At 44.0% G+C, this 27,442-nt stretch overlaps 1 protein-coding gene across 1 annotated transcript in view; it reads left to right on the top strand.

The window, feature by feature from the left end:
- The window catches only part of LOC311238677 (FHF complex subunit HOOK-interacting protein 1A-like), a gene marked incomplete at both ends in the record, with an annotated part of 100,026 nt that overhangs the window by 11,366 nt on the left and 61,218 nt on the right, over positions 1-27,442 (top strand). The window contains 2 exons of the mRNA XM_084326830.1: positions 15,030-15,131; positions 19,980-20,036. Of these exons, the coding sequence (XP_084182956.1) occupies positions 15,030-15,131; positions 19,980-20,036 (159 nt within the window). The remainder of the gene's footprint in view (positions 1-15,029; positions 15,132-19,979; positions 20,037-27,442) is intronic.

The following is a 27,442-nucleotide window of genomic DNA, read 5'->3' as shown; positions in this document are numbered from 1 at the left end:
TTTTTTTTTTTTTTTTTTTTAATTTTTTTTTATACTTATAACAATTCGATAATTATCGATATCGAGAAATAAAATAAAATTATCATATCGTTATCGCGATATGATTTTTTTCCATATCGCCCAGCCCTGGGCCTGTCGCGTCTTGATCGAGGGGATATCCGAGAAATGCGAGCGTATTTTCATTGCCAATAGATGGCTAGGCCTGGAGCCGTGAAAGTAGTAATTTTGCCTTGTCCTATGTATCAAGAACTCAGACTGTTGTTTAAGTATGGAGTTTATTTCTTTCTTGACTATCTTACGTTGTGTGTTTAGTCGTTCACTATAGTTAGTTTGCAAAGATGCGTATAGGTCCGCATACAATGTTTCCAGTCCTTCTAGTTTTTTTGACCGGGATTTACGCAAATTGGAGGCGAAAAGTGTGACATGACCCCTGATAAATCCTTTCAATGCGTTCCATAGGACCCTGGGGTCATCGACCGTGCCAACATTGATCTGCAAGAATTCAGCTAGTTTACTCCTGAACTCAGAACAGAAATCATCGTTCTTTAATAAGGTTGAGTTAAAACGCCACCTGGGAGCTCTCGTGGAGAGCCTGCCAAAGGTTGCCACAAGGAAAATCCCCTTGTGGTCCGAGAGAGCCAGGGGAACCAATGAGACGTCGAAACTATCAAACATATTAGGGGACGCGAATGCATAGTCTATTCGAGAGAAGGTTTTGTGTCTGGCTGACAGGTGAGAGTAATCCTTGAGGGTGGGATTGGATAAGCGCCATAGGTCTGCGAGCCCTGTGTCCTGGGCCCACATCCTGAGGGCCTTAGAGGACCGTTTTTGGTCGCTTGTTTCAGAGGACCCGGACCTATCCATCTCCGCATCCCAGCACGCATTAAAATCGCCACCCACAATGAGAGCGTATCCAGTAAGTTCCAACATATTCTTCGTGATTGTATTATAGAACGCTGAATCAAATGTGTTAGGGGCATACAATGCTATTATTGCCATCTTCCTATGAGAGAACTCAACTTTTGCTATAGTAATCCTTCCCTCCGTGTCCGACCACACATCCAGGACTTTGATATCAAGGTTACGTCTTGTAACTATGACGACTCCTTTCGTCTTATCATCGGCTGAGGATGAGGAGATAATGTGATATTGTCGATTTGCTAGCCTTGACACATCACCCACCAATAAATGCGTCTCACTAAGGAGAGCAATGTCAATATTTATGCTCTTTAATAACCAAAGGACACTGGCACGCTTGTGTGGGGCGTTAAGACCCCCTGCGTTCCAAATTAAAATATTCAATTTAGCCATGGTCGAGTTTGTCTAAATGCGTAGAGAACATACCAGTGCAGCCAGGCTGAGTACAGAGGCGCTGATCCAGGCGGGCCCAGACGGTCAATCCCAGGAGTTCAGAGGAGGAACAATTACACACATATAAAACATAAAACACAGAAAAATACCACCCTAGTTACAACCCCCCCTCCTTCTACTCTAAACCCTAACCCACCCGTCCTATTATAAACCCTCCTATACCCACTCTCCAATCCCCTCCCTATGCCCCATCCACTAAGGATGGTCATCTTCCTATCATTTCCCACTGGAGTCATGGATCCAATAAGACGCTTTCCACTCCGACCCCCCTCTAGATAAACCCCTGATTAAACCCCCACTAGTCCAATAAACACAAATAAAATTTTTAATTAAATTCAATAAAGATATCGGTCGAAAACCACCGTGAGCCTTGGCCCTAACATGAGACAACTATAATAGCCATTATTATATAATAACTCAACATCAACCCTGTAACCATCTACTTCCGAGTCTGCGTATTAATGTCGCAATGTTATAGCATAAATGGATAAAGGAAAATTCAAAACAAAATTAAATTAAAGCATACCAGCAGATAGTTTAAGGCAGGATCAAATCACAGTTAAATTGCGCAAACAGATGTCATTTAAACAGCGACAATAAGAAGAAAGGGAAAAAAGGGTTATGGTCAAAGTGCACGCATGTAACAGCCCCTCTGATCAGGCACAACGGCTGGAATGACATAACCTATGTAAGAATAGAATTAAACACCTTCATTAACCCGGGGATAGTAATAAGCTATACCTGACACAACCTGTTATCATATATTGTATATATATATTCAACCGACCTTCTACTACTGGAGCCCAAAGCTCAAAACAGCCTGGATATAAAAATAAAAGCATACAAGAAGTTAGTTAAGGACCCGATCACCGTTGAATTGTGCAAACCGATGTCACTTAAACAGCAACAACAACCAAAATACGTAAACATTAACGGGTCTTGAATGTCTCGGCGTGGGCGATAGACACAGCCTGCTAGCTAGCCCGAGGCTAGCGCGTAAGCTAGTGATGAATCCGGCTAGCACGCTAGAATCTGTTTTGTACATTGTTCAGCTAGCTCGCTAGCTTTCATAGAGGCGACACACACGTACGACCATGAGGTCAGCATTAGCAAGTAACAGAAGTCATTGGGATGCCCCGCTAGTTTGGATGGGCAGTGGACAGTTAGCATGTCTGGGCATGACAACAAGCATTTGTGAGTAGTCCGCCCCATCAATGTATTCAGGCCCACATCGCCAAGTCACTCACCCGACATAGATATCAAGCTACAGTCTCGGCTATCCCCCCGAGATATTCCTTCGCTTTAGCCAACGACCAAAATGAACGCCGATCATCGTCCTTACCCAGCACAGATAATTTCGCGGGAGCGAATAGCGTAGGCCTCAGGCCTAGTTTCCATAGCCTGGACATGACCACTTTGTATTCGCCTCTCTGTGCTTGAACCTCCGGCGTAAAGTCTTCGAAAATGGCCACTTTGTGATCGCCAAGACTTAGTTTACCCCTTCTGGCACGGGCCGACCGCATGATGAGCTCCCTCTGCTGAAGCCTGTTCAGCTTGACAATGATGGGCCTCGGCTCTTTGTTCACTCCAGGACTGGTCTTGCCCGCTCTGTAGGCCGATTCACATACGGGAGGGCTGGGGAGGACATCTTTCCCCAGTATTTCCTGCAGCAATTCCGGCATGGTCTCCGAGAGACGGCCTCCCTCGTTGCCCTCCGGTACACCAACAATCCTGATGTTGTAGCGTCTCTCCCGGGACTGCATTTCCACAATTACCGACTGTAGTTTGGCAACTTCAGCCTGCCTAGCCAGCAGGGAGGTCTCCAGACCCGCCATCCTCTCGCCTTGTAGTGAGACCTCTGTCGTTAGCATGGCTAGTTCGTTAGCATTAGCCGAGGAGACAACGTGCCGCGACTCCATCTTGTCTTTCAACGGGTCGACCGCCAACCTAATTTCCTCTGACATCTCTCGATGAAGGTTATCAAAAAATTCCGCCTGCACTTTTCTTTGTGTTTCAGCGAAGCGTGTCTCAAAGTCTGCATGGAGTTTGGTCATGACCGAGAGTACAGCTTCGCTTATCTCACTGATACCGGGCGACGGCGAGGTTAGGCCCGGTGGCAGTTTGCCGGCTGGGGTGCTCATGGATCTGGTCTCCACCACCGACATCGCAGAAAGTTGAAAAAAGTCGACGACAGTAGTTGAAACTCGACGACTCAACAAGCAGACAAATAACAAATAAAAATAAAATAAAGACTAATGGGGAGAAAAGTATATTTCGCACGATAGAAGGGAGCTCACGTGAAACACGTCTACTCCATGATCGCCTAGCTCCGCCCCCCCATATATATATATATGTTTTACTTACATTGGCTTTCACTACAGTCTGTAGTGTGGTAGTGAAAGGGTTAACCTTCTGTAGTGTGGTAGTGAAAGGGTTAACACTTTGTTGTGTGGCAGTGAAAGGGTTAACCTTCTGTAGTGTGGCAGTGAAAGGGTCAACCTTCTGTAGTGTGGCAGTGAACGGGTTAACCTTCTGTAGTGTGGTAGTGAAAGGTTAACCTTCTGTAGTGTGGTAGTGAAAGGGTTAACACTTTGTTGTGTATCAGTGAAAGGGTTAACCGTCTGTAGTGTGGTAGTGAAATGTTAACTTTATGTTGTGTGGCAGTGAAAGGTTAACCTTCTGTAGTGTGGTAGTGAAAGGTTAACCTTATGTTGTGTGGCAGTGAAAGGTTAACCTTCTGTAGTGTGGTAGTAAAAGGTTAACCTTCTGTAGTGTGGTAGTGAAAGGTTAACCTTCTGTAGTGTGGTAGTGAAGGGTTAACCTTCTGTAGTGTGGTAGTGAAAGGTTAACCTTCTGTAGTGTGGTAGTGAAAGGCTAACCTTCTGTAGTGTGGTAGTGAAAGGTTAACCTTCTGTAGTGTGGTAGTGAAAGGTTAACCTTCTGTAGTGTGGTAGTGAAAGGTTAACCTTCTGTAGTGTGGTAGTGAAAGGTTAACCTTCTGTAGTGTGGTAGTGAAAGGTTAACCTTCTGTAGTGTGGTAGTGAAAGGTTAACCTTCTGTAGTGTGGTAGTGAAATGTTAACCTTCTGTAGTGTGGCAGTGAAAGGATTAATACACCATCTACAGGAGACAGACAACATCAGGGCCAGTTGTGTTCTAGAAGGATCAGATCCTACTTTCCCTTGGTGTGTGTCTGTGTGGGGGGGTCAGATTTAGCTCATGTGACATGGGTTGACCTCAATCTTGAGTAGAGTGGGATTAGTGTGTGTGAGATTGTGATTGGTCCGTGGGGGGGAGAGGGATTAATACATATGCGTGTGATTGGACCGTTAACTTTAATACATCTGGACCATGGCCTGAATGCTGGCTACTGTAGCTGTTTGGCTGTTGATGTTGTTGTTGCTAATGTTGTTGTTGTTGTTGTTGTTGTTGTTGTTGTTGTTGTTGTTGTTGTTGTTGTTGTTGTTGTTGTTGTTGTTGTTATTGTTGCTGTTGCTGATGTTGTTGTTTTTACCTAATCTCTCTTCCTCCTCTATCTCTAGTCATCCCTCTCTCCTCTCCTCTATCTCTAGTCATCCCTCTCTCCTCTATCTCTAGTCATCCCTCTCTCCTCTCCTCTATCTCTAGTCATCCCTCTCTCCTCTATCTCTAGTCATCCCTCTCTCCTCTCCTCTATCTCTAGTCATCCCTCTCTCCTCTATCTCTAGTCATCCCTCTCTCCTCTCCTCTATCTCTAGTCATCCCTCTCTCCTCTCCTCTATCTCTAGTCATCCCTCTCTCCTCTATCTCTAGTCATCCCTCTCTCCTCTCCTCTATCTCTAGCCATCCCTCTCTCCTCTCCTCTATCTCTAGTCATCCCCCCCTCCTCTCCTCTATCGCTAGTCCTCCTTCTCTCCTCTCCTCTATCTCTAGTCATCCCTCTCTCCTCTCCTCTATTTCTAGTCATCCCTCTCTCCTCCACTCTATCTCTAGTCATCCCTCTCTCCTCTCCTCTATCTATAGTCATCCCTCTCTCCTCTCCTCTATCTCTAGCCAAACTCTCTCCTCACCTCTATCTCTAGTCATCCCTCTCTCCTCTCCTCACCTCTATCTCTAGTCATCCCTCCCTCCTCTCCTCTATCTCTAGTCCTCCCTCTCTCCTCTCCTCTATCTCTAGTCATCCCTCTCTCCTCTCCTCTATTTCTAGTCATCCCTCTCTCCTCCACTCTATCTCTAGTCATCCCTCTCTCCTCTCCTCTATCTCTAGTCATCCCTCTCTCCCCTCCTCTATCTATAGTCATCCCTCTCTCCTCTCCTCTCCTCTATCTCTAGCCAAACTCTCTCCTCACCTCTATCTCTAGTCATCCCTCTCTCCTCTCCTCTATCTCCAGTCATCCCTCTCTCCTCTCCTCACCTCTATCTCTAGTCATCCCTCCCTCCTCTCCTCTATCTCTAGTCATCCCTCTCGCCTCTCCTCTCTCTCTAGTCCTCCCTCTCTCCTCTCCTCTATCTCTAGTCATCCCTCTCTCCTCTCTCTAGTCCTCCCTCTCTCCTCTCCTCTATCTCTAGTCATCCATCTCTCCTCTCCTCTATCTCTAGTCCTCCCTCTCTCCTCTCCTCTATCTCTAGTCATCCATCTCTCCTCTCCTCTATCTCTAGTCATCCATCTCTCCTCTCCTCTATCTCTAGTCATCCCTCTCTCCTCTCCTCTATCTCTAGTCATCCATCTCTCCTCTCCTCTATCTCTAGTCATCCCTCTCTCCTCTCCTCTATCTCTAGTCATCCCTCTCTCCTTTCCTCTATCTCTAGTCATCCCTCTCTCCTCTCCTCCACTGTATCTCTAGTCATCCCTCCCTCCTCTCCTCTATCTCTAGGCATCCCTCTCTCCTCTCCTCTATCTCTAGTCATCCCTCTCTCCTCTCCTCTATCTCTAGTCATCCCTCTCTCCTCTCCTCCACTGTATCTCTAGTCATCCCTCCCTCCTCTCCTCTATCTCTAGTCCTCCCTCTCTCCTCTCCTCTATCTCTAGTCCTCCCTCTCTCCTCTCCTCTATCTCTAGTCATCCATCTCTCCTCTCCTCTATCTCTAGTCATCCCTCTCTCCTCTCCTCTATCTCTAGTCATCCATCTCTCCTCTCCTCTATCTCTAGTCATCCCTCTCTCCTCTCCTCTATCTCTAGTCATCCATCTCTCCTCTCCTCTATCTCTAGTCATCACTCTCTCCTCTATCTCTAGTCATCCCTCTCTCCTCTCCTCTATCTCTAGTCATCCCTCTCTCCTCTCCTCTATCTCTAGTCATCCCTCTCTCCTCTATCTCTAGTCATCCCTCTCTCCTCTCCTCTATCTCTAGCCATCCCTCTCTCCTCTCCTCTATCTCTAGTCATCCCCCCTCCTCTCCTCTATCGCTAGTCCTCCCTCTCTCCTCTCCTCTATCTCTAGTCATCCCTCTCTCCTCTCCTCTATTTCTAGTCATCCCTCTCTCCTCCACTCTATCTCTAGTCATCCCTCTCTCCTCTCCTCTATCTATAGTCATCCCTCTCTCCTCTCCTCTATCTCTAGCCAAACTCTCTCCTCACCTCTATCTCTAGTCATCCCTCTCTCCTCTCCTCACCTCTATCTCTAGTCATCCCTCCCTCCTCTCCTCTATCTCTAGTCCTCCCTCTCTCCTCTCCTCTATCTCTAGTCATCCCTCTCTCCTCTCCTCTATTTCTAGTCATCCCTCTCTCCTCCACTCTATCTCTAGTCATAAGATAAGATATTCCTTTATTAATCCCCTTGGGGAAATTCCTCTATTATCTCTCCTCTATCTCTAGTCATCCCTCTCTCCCCTCCTCTATCTATAGTCATCCCTCTCTCCTCTCCTCTCCTCTATCTCTAGCCAAACTCTCTCCTCACCTCTATCTCTAGTCATCCCTCTCTCCTCTCCTCTATCTCCAGTCATCCCTCTCTCCTCTCCTCACCTCTATCTCTAGTCATCCCTCCCTCCTCTCCTCTATCTCTAGTCATCCCTCTCGCCTCTCCTCTCTCTCTAGTCCTCCCTCTCTCCTCTCCTCTATCTCTAGTCATCCCTCTCTCCTCTCTCTAGTCCTCCCTCTCTCCTCTCCTCTATCTCTAGTCATCCATCTCTCCTCTCCTCTATCTCTAGTCCTCCCTCTCTCCTCTCCTCTATCTCTAGTCATCCATCTCTCCTCTCCTCTATCTCTAGTCATCCATCTCTCCTCTCCTCTATCTCTAGTCATCCATCTCTCCTCTCCTCTATCTCTAGTCATCCCTCTCTCCTCTCCTCTATCTCTAGTCATCCCTCTCTCCTTTCCTCTATCTCTAGTCATCCCTCTCTCCTCTCCTCCACTGTATCTCTAGTCATCCCTCCCTCCTCTCCTCTATCTCTAGTCATCCCTCTCTCCTCTCCTCTATCTCTAGTCATCCCTCTCTCCTCTCCTCTATCTCTAGTCATCCCTCTCTCCTCTCCTCCACTGTATCTCTAGTCATCCCTCCCTCCTCTCCTCTATCTCTAGTCCTCCCTCTCTCCTCTCCTCTATCTCTAGTCCTCCCTCTCTCCTCTCCTCTATCTCTAGTCATCCATCTCTCCTCTCCTCTATCTCTAGTCATCCCTCTCTCCTCTCCTCTATCTCTAGTCATCCCTCTCTCCTCTCCTCTATCTCTAGTCATCCATCTCTCCTCTCCTCTATCTCTAGTCATCACTCTCTCCTCTCCTCCACTGTATCTCTAGTCATCCCTCCCTCCTCTCCTCTATCTCTAGTCATCCATCTCTCCTCTCCTCTATCTCTAGTCATCCCTCTCTCCTCTCCTCTATCTCTAGTCATCCATCTATCCTCTCCTCTATCTCTAGTCCTCCCTCTCTCCTCTCCTCTATCTCTAGCCATCCCTCTCTCCTCTCCTCTATCTCTAGTCATCCCTCTCTCCTCTCCTCTATCTCTAGTAATCCCTCTCTCCTCTCCTCTATCTCTAGTCATCCCTCTCTCCTCTCCTCCACTGTATCTCTAGTCATCCCTCCCTCCTCTCCTCTATCTCTAGCCATCCCTCTCTCCTCTCCTCTATCTCTAGTCATCCCTCTCTCCTCCCCTCTATCTCCAGTCATCCCTCTCTCCTATCCTCTATCTCTAGTCATCCCTCTCTCCTCTCTCTAGTCCTCCCTCTCTCCTCTCCTCCACTGTATCTCTAGTCATCCCCCTCTCCTCTCCTCTATCTATATCTGGCTGCTTTTTTTTTTATATAGCGCTTTTATCCAAAGTGCTTTACAATTTGTTCCTCACACTTTACCCGTTCACTCACACGTTCACCATGCAAGGTGCCAACCTGCTCATCGGGAGCAATTAGGGGTTAAGTGTCTTGCTCAAGGACACATCGACACGCTGCCCGGGAGGAGTGGGAATCGAACCGGGAACCTCCAGATTGCCAGACGACTGCTCTACCTCCCGAGCCACTGTCGCCAGTCATCCCTCTCTCCTCTCTTCTATCTCTAGTCATCCCTCTCTCCTCTATCTCCAGTCATCCCTCTCTCATCTCCTCTATCTCTAGTCATCCCTCTCTCATCTCCTCTATCTCTAGTCATCCCTCTCTCCTCTATCTCTAGTCATCCCTCTCTCCTCTCCTCCACTGTATCTCTAGTCATCCCTCTCTCCTCTCCTCTATCTCTAGTCATCCCTCGCTCCTCTATCTCTAGTCATCCCTCTCTCCTCTCCTCCACTGTATCTCTAGTCATCCCTCTCTCCTCTCCTCTATCTCTAGTCATCCCTCTCTCCTCTCCTCCACTGTATCTCTAGGCATCCCTCTCTCCTCTCCTCTATCTCTAGTCATCCCTCTCTCCTCTCTATCTCTAGTCATCCCTCTCTCCTCTCTACTCTCCTCTATCTCTAGTCATCCCTCTATCCTCTCTATCTCTAGTCATCCCTCTCTCCTCTCTACTCTCCTATATCTCTAGTCATCCCTCTCTCCTCTATCTCTAGTCATCCCTCTCTCCTCTATCTCTAGTCATCCCTCTCTCCTCTATCTCTAGTCATCCCTCTCTCCTCTATCTCTAGTCATCCCTCTCTCCTCTCCTCTATCTCTAGTCATCCCTCTATCCTCTCTACTCTCCTATATCTCTAGTCATCCCTCTCTCCTCTATCTCTAGTCATCCCTCTCTCCTCTCCTCTATCTCTAGTCATCCCTCTCTCCTCTATCTCTAGTCATCCCTCTCTCCTCTCCTCTATCTCTAGTCATCCCTCTATCCTCTCTACTCTCCTATATCTCTAGTCATCCCTCTCTCCTCTATCTCTAGTCATCCCTCTCTCCTCTCCTCTATCTCTAGTCATCCCTCTATCCTCTGTACTCTCCTATATCTCTAGTCATCCCTCTCTCCTCTATCTCTAGTCATCCCTCTCTCCTCTATCTCTAGTCATCCCTCTCTCCTCTATCTCTAGTCATCCCTCTATCCTCTGTACTCTCCTATATCTCTAGTCATCCCTCTCTCCTCTCCTATATCTCTAGTCATCCCTCTATCCTCTCTACTCTCCTATATCTCTAGTCATCCCTCTATCCTCTATCTCTAGTCATCCCTCTCTCCTCTATCTCTAGTCATCCCTCTCTCCTCTATCTCTAGTCCAATCTCTATTCTCTCTCTTCTCCTCTATCTCTAGTCATCCCTCTATCCTCTCTACTCTCCTATATCTCTAGTCATCCCTCTCTCCTCTATCTCTAGTCATCCCTCTCTCCTCTATCTCTAGTCATCCCTCTCTCCTCTATCTCTAGTCATCCCTCTCTCCTCTATCTCTAGTCATCCCTCTCTCCTCTATCTCTAGTCATCCCTCTCTCCTCTCTATCTCTAGTCATCCCTCTCTCCTCTCTACTCTCCTATATCTCTAGCAGTGGCGGCCGGTCAGATTCACGTTTGGGTGGGCGCACAGGGTAGGGGGAGTTTTTTTTTTTTTTGTCAAATGCTTTTTTTCAATAGTCACTTTTGGCGAGTTGTTCTACATTTAGGTTAAACATTAATGAAGAAAGGGACAGCTACAGTATGTAAATTGTACTTTTTTTTTTTTTTATTACAGTCAACGCGTACTGCGTGTGAGAGAGAGAGAGAGAGAGAGAGAGAGAGAGAGAGAGAGAGAGAGAGAGAGAGAGAGCGAGAGAGAGAGAGAGATAGACAGGGAGAGAGAGAGAGAGAGAGAGAGAGAGAGAGAGAGAGAGAGAGAGAGAGAGAGAGAGAGAGAGAGAGAGAAAGAGCGAGATAGACAGGGAGAGAGAGAGAGAGAGCGAGAGAGAGAGAGAGAGGGAGCATGAGAGACAGGGAGAGAGAGAAAGAAAGAGAGAGAGAGAAAGAGAGAGAAAGAAAGAGAGAGAGATATATATCGCGCCACTCACTCATATCAGACCTCACTGCACTTATGTGTATCATGTATGTGAGTATGAGGTTTGATGCTGGTAATAACAACACCAGCTCACAAGCCACGGCAATGGGGGGGGGGGGGGGGGGGGATCGGCTGCTGATGGAGGCGCAGTGTTCAGGGTAACAGAGCATGAGGTGAGGCGGACCTTTAAAAAAGTGAATATCAGGAAGGCAGCAGGTCCGGACGGCATCCCCGGCCGCGTCCTAAAAGTCTGTGCCGACCAACTGGCCCCAGTATTCACTGACATATTTAACCTGTCCTTAGAACAGGCTGTCATCCCCACCTGCCTGAAGAAGTCCACTATTATCCCTGTACCCAAAAAATCCAAGCCTGCTTGCCTCAACGACTACCGCCCTGTAGCTCTCACCTCCATAGCCATGAAGTGCTTTGAGAAGCTAGTAAAGGGCTACATCTGCTCCTCCCTCCCCATCAACATGGACCCCCTGCAATTTGCATACCGCCCCAACAGGTCCACGGAGGACGCCATAGCCCATGTGCTGCACACAGCAGCATCACACCTGGACAAGAGGCAGGGGAACTATGTGAGAATGCTATTCATCGACTACAGCTCGGCATTCAATACCATAGTCCCCTCCATACTCATAGCCAAGCTCAGGGACCTGGGCTTGAACTATGACCTCTGCCAGTGGGTCTTGGACTTCCTGACTGGCAGACCCCAGGTGGTGAGAGCAGGCAACTGCACCTCCTCATCCATCACCCTCAACATAGGGGCCCCCCAGGGCTGTGTTCTGAGTCCCCTCCTCTACTCCCTGTACACACACGACTGTGTGGCTCAGCGGAGTAGCAATACAATCATCAAATTTGCTGACGACACAGTGGTGGTGGGCCTGATCTCTGCCAACGACGAGAGGGCCTACCTGGAAGAGGTCAAGGTCCTGGCGGGATGGTGCCAGGAAAACAGCCTCTCCCTGAACGTCAGCAAAACAAAGGAGATGATTGTGGACTTCAGGAGGTCGGGGGTCAAGGACTACAGCCCCCTCAGCATCGACGGGGCACCGGTTGAGAGAGTCAACAGCTTTAAGTACCTCGGAGCCTACATATCCGAGGACTTGACATGGACCACACACATTGACAGTGTTGTGAAGAAGGCACGACAACGCCTCTACTTCCTCAGGCGCCTAAGGAAGTTCCAAGTCAGTCAGAAGATCCTTAAGAACTTCTACTCATGTACAATAGAGAGCATCTTGACCGGCAACATCACCTCCTGGTTTGGGAATAGCACTGCACAAGACCGAAGCAGACTACAAAGAGTGACACGTTCAGCCGAACGCACAATTGGAGGGGGGCTCCCCACCCTCCAGAACATTTACAACAAGCGTTGCAAGGGCAAGGCTAAGAGAATCATTAAAGACTCCAGTCACCCGAACAACTGCCTCTTTGAACTGCTGCGGTCAGGCAAGCGATACCGGAGTCTCAAGGCGAGCACAGAAAGACTCAGAAGAAGCTTCTATCCCCAGGCCATCAGGCTGCTAAACGAACAATGAACACTACACAACAACAACCACCAAACGCACATAGCACACACATCCACACGCACACACTCACTTTAAACAAACACACTGTAGCACCCACTCCACACACTTTATAGCACACACCCACTTTAAACAAACACACTGTAGCACCCACTCCCCACACTTTATATTTATTGATGAAGGATTGCACTACAACTCGTACACCTTACTGTAAATTGTACCTAAATTGTACCTCATCCCATTTCTGCTTTGCACTATATAGTACTGTACATTAGTACACTGCATAGTATTGTATATTATATGGTAACTCAGAACATTGTACATATGTCTATACCGAACACTGTGACCTCATTTTCTTCTTCTAAATTACATGCTATACTATGTTATTTGATACTATCTTGTCTAGCACAGTCTCTGGAGCGTAACAGTAAGAAGCATTTTGTATGAAAGTATTCTGTACTTCTGTATGACAACTATTAAAGAAACTTGAAACTTGTGACAAATAAACCTCTTGAATCTTGACTTGCCATATTCAATCAGTTTCAGTAACTACAGAACAGTACATATTGTTAGACTCACTTGTTGGTTGGAAGGAACGAGCCTCGAGCCGTCGCGTTAACCCTTCGAGAAGCTTTTGTGGTCCGGCCAGGCTTGATAAAGTGTATGTCCACTGTCCAGACTCCATATAAATCCAAATAAAATCCAACAGTGTCAGTAATGTACAGTATCTCGTGCTGATCTCTCCAACTCCTGAGAATACACTTCTTATATCTTATTACCGAACCACAAGCCTAGCTAAGCTAACGCACTGAATTGAAACTGAATAAATAAAATAGGACTGACTGGCTCCTCCTCGCATTCTTTTCTGTCTGACGACGTGACGAGTATAGTGGCGCAGAGCTTGCTTCGAGCGCTAGAAAAACGCGCCCCGATTACATCATATTTGAACGCACTGATAGGCGAAATGTATTTGCTTCTTCTATTTACATTGGCTGCGATGATACAGTGACGCGCACAGTGTGCGCGCTACGTCTATGCGCCCAGCTTTAGAGGTACTCTCTATATCAGGAGAGACAGTGACGTCATGTGAATCACAAAACAATGATTTATATTTGATATATTAACGTTATTGTGCATTTGAAACACAAACATACTTAAAATGAGTAAATATTATTCATTTTAAACATGTTTAGTTTATTTTTAGGGGTCTAAAATAAAAATAAAACATTTTCTTCTTCTCCTGCTCTCTTCACCAGGGGGGGCGGCACCCCAGCGCCCCCTATCGGCCGCCCGCCACTGATCTCTAGTCATCCATATCTCCTCTTCTCTCTATCTCTAGTCATCCCTCTCTCCTCTTCTCTCTATCTCTAGTCATCCCCCCTCCTCTATCTCTAGTCATCCCTCTCTCCTCTATCTCTAGTCATCCCTCTATCCTCTCTACTCTCCTATATCGCTAGTCATCCATTTCTCCTCTTCTCTCTATCTCTAGTCATTCCTCTCTCCTCTATCTCTAGTCATCCCTCTCTCCTCTATCTCTAGTCATCCCTTTCTCCTCTTCTCTCTATCTCTAGTCATCCCTTTCTCCTCTTCTCTCTATCTCTAGTCATCCCTTTATCCTCTATCTCTAGTCATCCCTTTCTCCTCTTCTCTCTATCTCTAGTCATCCCTTTCTCTCTATCTCTAGTCATCCCTTTCTCCTCTTCTCTCTATCTCTAGTCATTCCTCCCTCCTCTATCTCTAGTCATCCCTCCCTCCTCTATCTCTAGTCATCCCTCTATCCTCTCTACTCTCCTATATCTCTAGTCATCCCCTCTCTCCTCTTCTCTCTATCTCTAGTCATCCCTCTCTCCTCTTCTCTCTATCTCTAGTCATTCATCCCCTCTATCTCTAATCATTCCTCTCTCCTCTTCTCTATCTCTAGTCATCCATCTCTCCTCTCTCCTCTACCCCCATTCACCCCCTCTCCTCTCTCCTATACCTCCATTCACCCCTCTCCCCTCCCCTTTCTCTATCTATAGATATTTTCTATATTGACAACATAAACATTCTAAATAAACAGGGGCCACAGCTGTAAACAGGGGCAACAGAATAGCAACAGAATACTTGTTATACTAGTGAAAAGGTCTATAGTCCTCCCTATCTCCTTTCCCTAATCTATTTGATTAATGAATCAAAACAAGAGATCTCTCTCCATCCTATGTTTCTCTCTTTCAACACCTCTCGCCCTCTCCCTGACAGGTCTTAATGTATATTAATGTATATTAATTAGGGGTGTAACGGTACACAAAAACCACGGCTTGGTACGTACCTCGGTTTTGAAGTCAAGGTTTGATACGGGTTTTCGGTACAGTGGGGGACAGTTTGGCTTTCCATGTTCCACTCAGGGGTGATGTAGTGTGCAGTAACTAATTGTACTTGTAGGGCTGTCAACGAATATTCTATATTGAAATTAATAATCGACTTGTAATTTTTTTTTTTAATAATAATAATTATTATATTACATTGTGAAAAAAACAGCCCCCGGTGGGCGGTCGTTAGTGGTTAACATACCGTTAACCGTATTCGTTCGGTACACTACACAGCCGTTCGGTACGGTACGGCACACACTGAACCGGCTCGGTTCGGTACGGATACGTGTACCTTTACACCCCTAATATTAATGAACGTCTATATTGTATTCTCGAGGTAATAGCGATAAGTCTTAATGTATATTAATGATGTCTATATTGTATTCTCTAGGTACTAATGACAGGTCTTAATGTATATTAATGTACAGTTTGTCTATATTGTATTCTCTAGGTACTAGCGACAGGACTTAGTGGCCTCTACTCCACTCTACCAGCCAAACTGGAGGTTTACAGTGAAGACTGGCACAGCCTGGAGCAAGCGGACTGGATACAGGTATAGATCTAGACTAGATAGATACAGAATAACAAGCTGACTGGATACAGGTATATATCTAGACTAGATAGATACAGAATAACAAGCTGACTGGATACAGGTATAGATCTAGACTAGATAGATACAGAATAACAAGCTGACTGGATACAGGTATAGATCTAGACTAGATAGATACAGAATAACAAGCTGACTGGATACAGGTATAGATCTAGACTAGATAGATACAGAATAACAAGTGGACTGGATACAGGTATAGATTTAGACTAGATAGATACAGAATAACAAGCTGACTGGATACAGGTATAGATCTAGACTAGATAGATATAGAATAACAAGCAGACTGGATACAGGTATAGATCTAGACTAGATAGATATAGAATAACAAGCTGACTGGATACAGGTATAGATCTAGACTAGATAGATACAGAATAACAAGCTGACTGGATACAGGTATAGATCTAGACTAGATAGATACAGAATAACAAGCTGACTGGATACAGGTATAGATCTAGACTAGATAGATACAGAATAACAAGCTGACTGGATACAGGTATAGATCTAGACTAGATAGATACAGAATAACAAGCTGACTGGATACAGGTATATATCTAGACTAGATAGATATAGAATAACAAGCTGACTGGATACAGGTATAGATCTAGACTAGATAGATATAGAATAACATGCGGACTGGATACAGGTATAGATCTAGACTAGATAGATACAGAATAACAAGCTGACTGGATACAGGTATAGATCTAGACTAGATAGATACAGAATAACAAGCTGACTGGATACAGGTATAGATCTAGACTAGATAGATATAGAATAACACGCGGACTGGATACAGGTATAGATCTAGACTAGATAGATATAGAATAACAAGCTGACTGGATACAGGTATAGATCTAGATTAGATAGATATAGAATAACACACGGACTGGATACAGGTATAGATCTAGACTAGATAGATACAGAATAACAAGCGGACTGGATACAGGTATAGATCTAGACTAGATAGATACAGAATAACAAGCGGACTGGATACAGGTATAGATCTAGACTAGATAGATATAGAATAACAAGCTGACTGGATACAGGTATAGATCTAGACTAGATAGATATAGAATAACACGCGGACTGGATACAGGTATAGATCTAGACTAGATAGATAGATATAGAATAACAAGCTGACTGGATACAGGTATAGATCTAGACTAGATAGATACAGAATAACTATCTGACTGGATACAGGTATAGATCTAGACTAGATAGATACAGAATAACAAGCGGACTGGATACAGGTATAGATCTAGACTAGATAGATACAGAATAACAAGCTGACTGGATACAGGTATAGATCTAGACTAGATAGATATAGAATAACAAGCGGACTGGATACAGGTATAGATCTAGACTAGATAGATATATAATAACAAGCTGACTGGATACAGGTATAGATCTAGACTAGATAGATACAGAATAACAAGCTGACTGGATACAGGTATAGATCTAGACTAGATAGATATAGAATAACAAGCTGACTGGATACAGGTATAGATCTAGACTAGATAGATATAGAATAACAAGCTGACTGGATACAGGTATAGATCTAGACTAGATAGATACAGAATAACAAGCTGACTGGATACAGGTATATATCTAGACTAGATAGATATAGAATAACATGCGGACTGGATACAGGTATAGATCTAGACTAGATAGATACAGAATAACAAGCTGACTGGATACAGGTATAGATCTAGACTAGATAGATACAGAATAACACACGGACTGGATACAGGTATAGATCTAGACTAGATAGATACAGAATAACAAGCGGACTGGATACAGGTATAGATCTAGACTAGATAGATACAGAATAACAAGCGGACTGGATACAGGTATAGATCTAGACTAGATAGATATAGAATAACAAGCTGACTGGATACAGGTATAGATCTAGACTAGATAGATATAGAATAACACGCGGACTGGATACAGGTATAGATCTAGACTAGATAGATACAGAATAACAAGCGGACTGGATACAGGTATAGATCTAGACTAGATAGATACAGAATAACAAGCGGACTGGATACAGGTATAGATCTAGACTAGATAGATATAGAATAACAAGCTGACTGGATACAGGTATAGATCTAGACTAGATAGATATAGAATAACACGCGGACTGGATACAGGTATAGATCTAGACTAGATGGATAGATATAGAATAACAAGCTGACTGGATACAGGTATAGATCTAGACTAGATAGATACAGAATAACTATCTGACTGGATACAGGTATAGATCTAGACTAGATAGATACAGAATAACAAGCGGACTGGATACAGGTATAGATCTAGACTAGATAGATACAGAATAACAAGCTGACTGGATACAGGTATAGATCTAGACTAGATAGATATAGAATAACAAGCGGACTGGATACAGGTATAGATCTAGACTAGATAGATATAGAATAACAAGCTGACTGGATACAGGTATAGATCTAGACTAGATAGATACAGAATAACAAGCTGACTGGATACAGGTATAGATCTAGACTAGATAGATATAGAATAACAAGCTGACTGGATACAGGTATAGATCTAGACTAGATAGATATAGAATAACAAGCTGACTGGATACAGGTATAGATCTAGACTAGATAGATACAGAATAACAAGCTGACTGGATACAGGTATATATCTAGACTAGATAGATATAGAATAACATGCGGACTGGATACAGGTATAGATCTAGACTAGATAGATACAGAATAACAAGCTGACTGGATACAGGTATAGATCTAGACTAGATAGATACAGAATAACAAGCTGACTGGATACAGGTATAGATCTAGACTAGATAGATACAGAATAACAAGCTGACTGGATACAGGTATAGATCTAGACTAGATAGATACAGAATAACAAACTGACTGGATACAGGTATAGATCTAGACTAGATAGATATAGAATAACAAGCGGACTGGATACAGGTATAGATCTAGACTAGATAGATACAGAATAACACGCGGACTGGATACAGGTATAGATCTAGACTAGATAGATACAGAATAACAAGCTGACTGGATACAGGTATAGATCTAGACTAGATAGATACAGAATAACAAACTGACTGGATACAGGTATAGATCTAGACTAGATAGATATAGAATAACAAGCGGACTGGATACAGGTATAGATCTAGACTAGATAGATACAGAATAACACGCGGACTGGATACAGGTATAGATCTAGACTAGATAGATACAGAATAACAAGCTGACTGGATACAGGTATAGATCTAGACTAGATAGATATAGAATAACACGCGGACTGGATACAGGTATAGATCTAGACTAGATAGATACAGAATAACAAGCTGACTGGATACAGGTATAGATCTAGACTAGATAGATACAGAATAACAAGCTGACTGGATACAGGTATAGATCTAGACTAGATAGATACAGAATAACAAGCTGACTGGATACAGGTATAGATCTAGACTAGATAGATACAGAATAACAAGCTGACTGGATACAGGTATAGATCTAGACTAGATAGATACAGAATAACACGCGGACTGGATACTGGTATAGATCTAGACTAGATAGATAGATATAGAATAACAAGCTGACTGGATACAGGTATAGATCTAGACTAGATAGATATAGAATAACACGCGGACTGGATACAGGTATAGATCTAGACTAGATAGATACAGAATAACAAGCGGACTGGATACAGGTATAGATCTAGACTAGATAGATATAGAATAACAAGCTGACTGGATACAGGTATAGATCTAGACTAGATAGATATAGAATAACAAGCTGACTGGATACAGGTATTGATCTAGACTAGATAGATACAGAATAACCATCTGACTGGATACAGGTATAGATCTAGACTAGATAGATACAGAATAACAAGCTGACTGGATACAGGTATAGATCTAGACTAGATATATACAGAATAACAAGCTGACTGGATACAGGTATAGATCTAGACTAGATAGATATAGAATAACAAGCTGACTGGATACAGGTATAGATATAGACTAGATAGATACAGAATAACAAGCTGACTGGATACAGGTATAGATCTAGACTAGATAGATACAGAATAACAAGCTGACTGGCAACAGGTATAGATCTAGACTAGATAGATATAGAATAACAAGCTGACTGGATACAGGTATATATCTAGACTAGATAGATAATAACAAGCTGACTGGCAACAGGTATAGATCTAGACTAGATAGATAATAACAAGCTGACTGGCAACAGGTATAGATCTAGACTAGATAGAATATAATAGAATAGAAATACTTGTATTATCCCGAGGGAAATTTGACACTGCAAATCGCTCACATTAAACATTTAGACAGAACAAGTCACAAATAAGAATAACAAAACAAATTGCCTAAGAACAAGAATAGAATAAAATAAAATAGAATAAAAATAGAATAAAATATACAGTAAAAATATACTGAAATCTACAGTAGGTGTAATATTGCACAGTGCTGTTTCAAAGGTAAGAGTCCAGGAAGATGGCTGTTCAGGGCTGCATTTAGGTAGTGTGAGCCTAGCACTGAACATGCTCCTCCTGTCAGCCAAGTCTGTGTGTAGTGGGTGGGAGGGGTTTTCCCTGATGGCCTGGAGCTTAGCAAGGCTCCTCCTCTCCGCCACCCTCGCTAGAGAGTCCAGCTCCACCCCAATCACGCTAGATACACACACCACTGGCAACACATACTGATGTTGACAGGCTTTAGTAATCAATACTTACTGTATCTGCAGTACATCATGTATGATAATACTGTTCTGTCAACAGGTTCCCGCTCTGGTTCAGTTCCTTCACTCACTGGAATTCTGTAGTACTGTTATCAAGGTAGGACACACACACACACACACACACACACACACACACGCATGCACGCACACACACACACACACAACACACACACACACACACACACACACACACACACACACACACACACACACACACACACACACACACACACACGACACACTCTAGTCACCCAAACAACTGTCTCTTTGAACTGCTGCGGTCAGGCAAGCGCTACCGGAGCCTCATGGCCAGTACAGAGAGACTCAGAAGGAGCTTCTATCCCCAGGCCATCAGGATGCTCAATGACAATGACACTATGTAACAACCCATCATCTACACCAGTGGAAACACAAATTCACTCATAATTCATAATTATTATTAATTTACATATACCTATATATATATATATATACAAAATAAAAATAAACTATATATATATATTTTTTTTTTATTATTATTATTATTATTTCTTTTTAATTATAAATGTTTTCCTCTGTAAAAGAAAATGCTAGTGAATTTTTTTTCTTCAAAAATGGCCAAAATTGACCGCTCTGAGCAGGCCTGCACTGCAGTAATTATTCGTGCAGAATAACTTCACAGGTTGACCAGGGTTAAATAAATAATAAATAACAGCGAATCAAAATAGGCTATTAATGTCATCTAAGCAAGGTCTGTGCAGTTAAACTCTTGCCATTGAATGGGGGATTGAATGATTGACAGCCTTGACAATCCAATAATACACGGATGTTGAATGATTGGCAGCCTTGCAAATCCAATCAGAGATTGCTGCATCGCACAGTCAAAACGGGTCCAGCTGCAGGTTCGGAGGATAGGTTTAGCTCGGGCCAATCTCAAGTTTCTCAAGTTTCTTTATTAGTTGTCATACAGAAGTACAGAATACTTTTATACAAAATGTAACAGAAAGAAGCATTTTGTATACAAGTATTCTGTACTTCTGTATGACAACTAATAAAGAAACTTGAGAAACTTGAGATTGGCCCGAGCTAAACCCAATCTCTGAACCTGCAGCTGGACCCGTTTTGACTCTGTGAAACATAGCAAGCTAGTAGTTTAGTAAACTGTGTACAGCTATAACAAGTCAAGTCAGGCTAAATTAAACTTTGCGCCAACATTAGGACCGAAGTATAAACCAGCAACTGAGCAACATGAAGAAGTGGACTTATGCATCTGGATCAGAAAAAAGTTGTGGATGAAAAAGTAAGTAGGCTACAGTGTTTGTAAAAGCTTGTATGCTAACAGTAGCTAGCCAGCTTAGCCTACATCACAATGATTATCACCAAGCTAACTTACTGTACACACTGTAGGGCTGGGCAATTAATTGAAACAGAATCGCGATATCGATTCATAGACCTATGCAATCTCATTTCTAAGTTATGACGATTTTTCTTATATATATATTTTTTTAACTTTTTAAATTATTTTATCTGGGTTGAACATGATTTGTACAGGTAGTGAAAACAACACAAGCAGTGTAAACAAATAGGTCAACATAATTTACTATCTAACTAACTGAAATATATTTTCACAGTGTCACATAAGTTGCAGTATGCATAAGGCAGGGCTGTACGCTAAGCTTTTTCACTAGGGGCACACTTGCCCCTAAATGAGAAATTTAGGGGCAAAAATATTTTTTAGGGGCACATTTTTAAATAACAATTTTACCATTATTTATATCGATAGTCTTTTATTTAAATATGTAAATATGTATTATTTATGTAAATATTTTTTTTAATAAAATATATATATTATATAATCATACTTGTAGTTGTATTATCTGCGAGACATTGCCACCACGCAACAAGTCAAAATGCTCGCTATATGCAACCAGCTCCACTGTCTGTGTGTACTCGAGTAGCCTCCAGCTACGGCCAGGATTCTCCGGAGCTGCAGCTGGACCCTATTGACTATATTCAGCGTGCCCTCAGCTCGAATACGCATCGACTCAGTGTTATAAGACATTGATATCAGGAGCTATCTGAACTATTTAGTTTAATGGGACATTTCGTTTTGAACAGTAAGCTAACGCGAGCTATCATGCACTACTAGACTTGCTGGAGCATTTGTTGATATCAGTAGCTAGCCGGCTGGCAGGCTCACCGAGGTCCCAGTGTCCCACTAGAGACTAGTGTTTACAACAGCCACGGGTGCGGGAGGGAGGAGGAGCAGCAGACGCCGCAGCTCTCTCCGTGTGTCTGAGTTCAGTTCAGTTCGGCTAACTATAGGAGGTCGAACGCGTCGAAAATATGAAGCAATACTAACTTTACTTTTCTTCATAGCTAAATCAGACAGTCAGCCAGTCTATCAGAGTGAGTGCTCAGTCGATTGTTCCCGCTGATCATACCTGCTGAGTGCTCACTGCTCAGCTCGCGTGAGTGACGTCATCGCGTCATCACACGCCTTGGATAATTTAGGAATGCAAGGCTTGAAAGCACTACTCGCAAGCCCGCCCCCAGATGATATTTACCAATCGCAACGGCCAATTAAAGGGGCAATTCGCGATCATCTCGTCGCAGTGTACAGCCCTGTAAGGTAGTGTTATAATTTACTATCTAACTAACTGAAATATACATTATTCATTATTCACAGTATCACAGTATCCACATTTGGGGTCCTACTAATCACCACAAAGTACCAGAAAATACCCTAAAGTACCCCAAAATACCCCAAAGTACCCCAAGTATACCCTAAAATACCCCAAAGTACCCCAAAATACCCCAAAGTACCCTATAATACCCCAAAGTACCCCAAAATACCCCAAAGTATACCCCAAAATACCCCAAAGTACCCTAAAATACCCCAAAGTACCCCAAAGTATCCCAAAAGTATACCCCAAAATACCCCAAAGTACCTCAAAAAGTATCCCAAAAGTATACCCCAAAACACCCCAAAGTATACCCCAAAATATCCCAAAGTACCCCAAAGTACCCCAAAATACCTCAAAGTAACCCAAAGTATACCCTAAAATACCACAAAGTATCACAAAATACCCCCAAAGAACCTCAAAGTTCCCCAAAGTATACCAATATCTCAATGTACCACAAAATACTGGCTCAGAGGTAGAGCAGGTCAACTAATGATCATATGGTCAATGGTTTGGTCAGTGGTTTGAATCCCAGCTCCTTCTGTTCACATGCCAAAGTGTCCTTGGGCAAGACACTGAACCCCAAATTGCTCCCAATGAGCAGGCTAGCACCTTGCATGGCATCTGGCTGCCATTGCTCTGTGAGTGCATGTGTGAATTGGTGAAGGAGAGGCAATTATAAAGCTCTTTGTGCAGGTAGGAAAGCGCTATATATGTGCAGTCCATTTCCCATTCCCAAAGTACCACATATTTTCAAAACAAATGTTTATTTTTATATATTATTATTAATCTCCAAATTCTTTTTATTTTCAATTTTCAACAATAACAACACAACAAGCTTTATAATTGCCTCTCCTTCACCAATTCACACATGCACTCACAGAGCAATGGCAGCCAGACTCATTGGGAGCCATTTGGGGTTCAGTGTCTTGCCCAAGGACACTTTGGCATGTGAACAGAAGGAGCTGGGATTCAAACCAATGACCAAACCATTGACCATATGATCATTAGTTGACCTGCTCTACCTCTGAGCCAGTATTTTGTGGTACATTTAGGTATACTTTGGGGAACTTTGAGGTTCTTTGGGGTATACTTTGGGGTATTTTGGGGTACTTTGGGGTATTTTTGTTAGGATAGGGGTTGGTGGAGCCCAATTGCAGAACACAGGAGGAGAGAGAATGGAGCGGTTTAGGTTGGTTTTAATTATGACCTCCCAAGCAGACAGTTTAACAAGTTAGGAATGTGCGACAGGTACAAGAATGTTCTTTGGATGAGGAATGGTGCGTTCCATGTGCCGCATGGGGCGTCCAGGTGAGCGATGGTCCTGGGGCACAGAGAGAACAGGATTAGGACAAGGTAATTCAACAAGGCTTGAGTAGCAAGGCTGCGTCTATACTTTCCGCAACGGAGTTCGGTTTCCGGGTTCCTCTGATTGGCCGCGACCCCCACGTGACCCGCCCCCTTATCCACCGCTGCCGCTCTAGCGGCAGAGGTCCCTGCCTTCCTCAATTTATACGCATGGAAGTATTGACTACGCCGTAACGAATAATTTAAAAAAGATACCGTTAACTGGAATATGTTGTGCCTTTACACATATGTTGGATTATGTAATTGGTTTGTCATGACAAACCAATAAAATATCGCATCGCCGGCTGTCTCTGGCTTGCTCCAGCGGACACCAGAGCTCAGCCAGCGGCGAGAATATGCTCAGCGATGCCGCTCGGCGTCGGCGTAGTCGTTCTATATGAATTGAAAATGGGGGACCCTGATGTAAACAAGACAAACGTCTTTCTCTGGTCTGCATCCCCTTAACAATTGTGTGTATTGAGCCGTACTGTATTGTACCCATTCTGCAATCTGTTAAATAAAGTTTTCATCCATTCATTCATTCAGTCAATACTTCCATGCGTATAAATTGAGGAAGGCAGACGCGGGACGGACCTCTGCCGCTACACACAGCAGAGCGGCAGCGGGGTCGCGGCCAATCAGAGGAACCCGGAAACCGAACTCCGTTGCGGAAAGTATAGACGCAGCAAGGCTAGGGTTAGTTGTCGTACCTAGGAAGTAAGGTTAACACTCCGACGAGGGTAGAGCAGGATCCGTGGGCTGAAGTACCATCTCGCTGATGAGGGGATCCCTCTCTGCCGTGTCAATTAGTATACTGGCAGCGTGGGAATCCGGGGATCGGATGCTGCCCATATAAGGGTGTGAGAGGATGAGGGGTGAGGAAGGCTTCCGCCGTGATGGTGATGGTGAGGAAGGAGGAGGGGTGAGGAAGGCTCTCGCCGTGATTACAAAATGTTGGGGTATTTGGGGGTACTTTGGGGTACTTTGGGGTATTTTGGGGTGCATTGGGGTACTTTGGGGTATTTTGGGGTATACTTTGGGGTATACTTTGGGGTATTTCGTGGTATTTTGGGGTACTTTGGGGTATTTTCTGGTACTTTGTGGTGATTAGTAGGACCCCTCATTTGCACCCTACCCTACGTTTTGTACCTCATATAATTTCTGCATTGTACCTCACTGTTAGGCAACGTGTCCACAGCCAGCTTTTTATGAGTTGCCAGCTCCTTTCTGTCATTCATTTCTATGCTAAAGACGCGACAGGCGTGCTCCTTTTCCCATCGCCGCGCCTCGCGTTTTAGTGCTCTCGGCGGCTAGCGTTTTTTGGGTGGAGAAAATAGTTCAACTTTTGGAGAGGAGCGCCGCTCATCAAGGTCACTTTTTTTCGACCGACCAATCAAAAATCGAGCAAGGGGCGGAGCCGTGGGGGTTGCGAGACACTCTGGAAACGCTCTGAGCATGCATATTTTTGATTTTCAAAGCGGTCCGCCTTGAAAAAAACTTTGTCTGTGGACACGTCGCCTAACTCTGTATTGCATATTGTATATATGTATATTGACTGAACATTCCTTTACTTACTTTTACTTACTTCTTAATTACTTTTTTATTAACTTTTTTTACTGTATGTAGCACACTCTCAGGGGCTCATACAGAAACAAGCATTTCATCATAAAGTATTCTGTATTTTTCTGTATTCTGTAGACTTCCGGATTGACAGCAATATGTAGCAGACGCGTTTGGTCACAGCTCCGCTCCCGTCAACGTTAATTTAGTTTAAGAAACCTTATTTGAACAACACTAATGAGTTTAAACCACATCGTATATATTAAATAAGACCTTCTACTAACTATATCAAAAGAAATAAAGATTCAACATGGGACCTAAGGACGAGAAAAAGAGTGGAAAGAAACTCGGAGTAGAAAGTACAATGGCGCAAGTTATGACACGCTCTTCGAGGGATACAGCAACCGCCAATACAACAGTACCGTTGTTGACTAGCCCCGTCGGGGAGACAGTAGCGGATAATATACCGGGACCGACGACGACTAGCCCCGAGAGGGTGACAGCAGACGACATTATAACGGTAACGGCGGGGACAAACACCGTGAGAGAGAAAGCAGTGGAATTTGAGAAGAAAATTTCCGTCAAATCCACCGTGTCCCCCAATGCTCCTACAACCTCAACGGATACAAGCAGGGAAGATACACAACCCGATTTCAAGTCTCTGACTAACCTGATTAAGGATCAGATACAAGCAGGGAAGGATCAGATGGACGCTTTCAAATTACACATAGACGAATTCAAATTACACATCGATGCTAAATTCAAAGAGGTTAAAAAAGCGGCCGCGGAACAGGCCGGGCGAATTACTGCAGTGGAGAACACGGTGCTAGGAATTACATTGAAAGTCCAGGAGAACAAGAAGACTGTTCTCGATGGATTCACAGAGGTAGCGGAGGAGATAAAACAGGTGGAAAAAGCGCTTCGGAAGAAAATACAAGACATCGAAAAGGAAGCAATGGAGAGGCGGCTCGAGACCGAACGTTACTACCGTAGAAATAATACCCGTATTGTGGGATTGGATGAATCAGTCAATTGCACAGACGACATATTTCCAACAGTGTTAGCAGGAATTCTAGGTAAACATATCCTACCCACAGCGCCGTTAGTGGACCAATGCTATAGAGTCGGTACACGAGACCTAAAAGGCAACGGGGCGAGGGTTATCATTGCTACTCTGCGCAAGACAGAAATAAGAGACGCGATCATCAGAGGGGCATGCAATCAATGGGGGAAACTGAAATATGGTGATAAACCAGTATCTTTCTACGAGGATCTATGCAAGGAGGCCATTGCTCTACGTGTCCCCTACAAAGTTGTGTTGCAGAGGCTATACAAAAGAAATCTTAAGACAAGCCTTCGGTACCCAGCCCTTCTATCCATCTTGGGGGAAGATGGTAATAGACTCGGATTACGCTCGCCTAAAGCCGCCGATGAATACATGAAGCAACATGAAACTGGTCCCCCGGGGCCGGTCGCAACATAGGCTCGAATCAGAAGACAAGCCTACTCATCTTTCTCTTTTTCACAATTTTCTTTTTCTCTTTTTATTTTATTATTTTGATTAGAATGACTTTACCACGGCTCAACAAAAGCAACAGCTGATATGCATGTTGGCAACACTGAGGCACAAAGTGTTTAATACGGAACGATAGGCACTATATTTATAGACTTCTGGTTTCTGAGGAGGCAATAATCCAATAATGACATTGGGAACAATCTGGAATATTCTGGACTCTTCTCTCGACTACTCAGAGACAGGGGTGCAGTCGTGCACACACGCGGTTACACGCTGTGTTATTAGATCACTGAGGCAGAACTAAGTACGCGCGATCGCGCACGGATGTGTACTCGCGTGTACGCACACACAAAAATGCGCTGTATCCATTCGTTGTGACTAAGTACCCGGCGGCCACCGTTTTACATAACAAAAAGC

This window comes from Notolepis coatsorum, assembly GCF_963971535.1.
Source record: "Notolepis coatsorum genome assembly, chromosome: 1".
NCBI classification, from domain to species: Eukaryota; Metazoa; Chordata; class Actinopteri; order Aulopiformes; family Paralepididae; genus Notolepis; species Notolepis coatsorum.
Note: the sequence above shows the minus strand (reverse complement) of the source record. Positions and strands in the feature narration are given on the sequence as shown.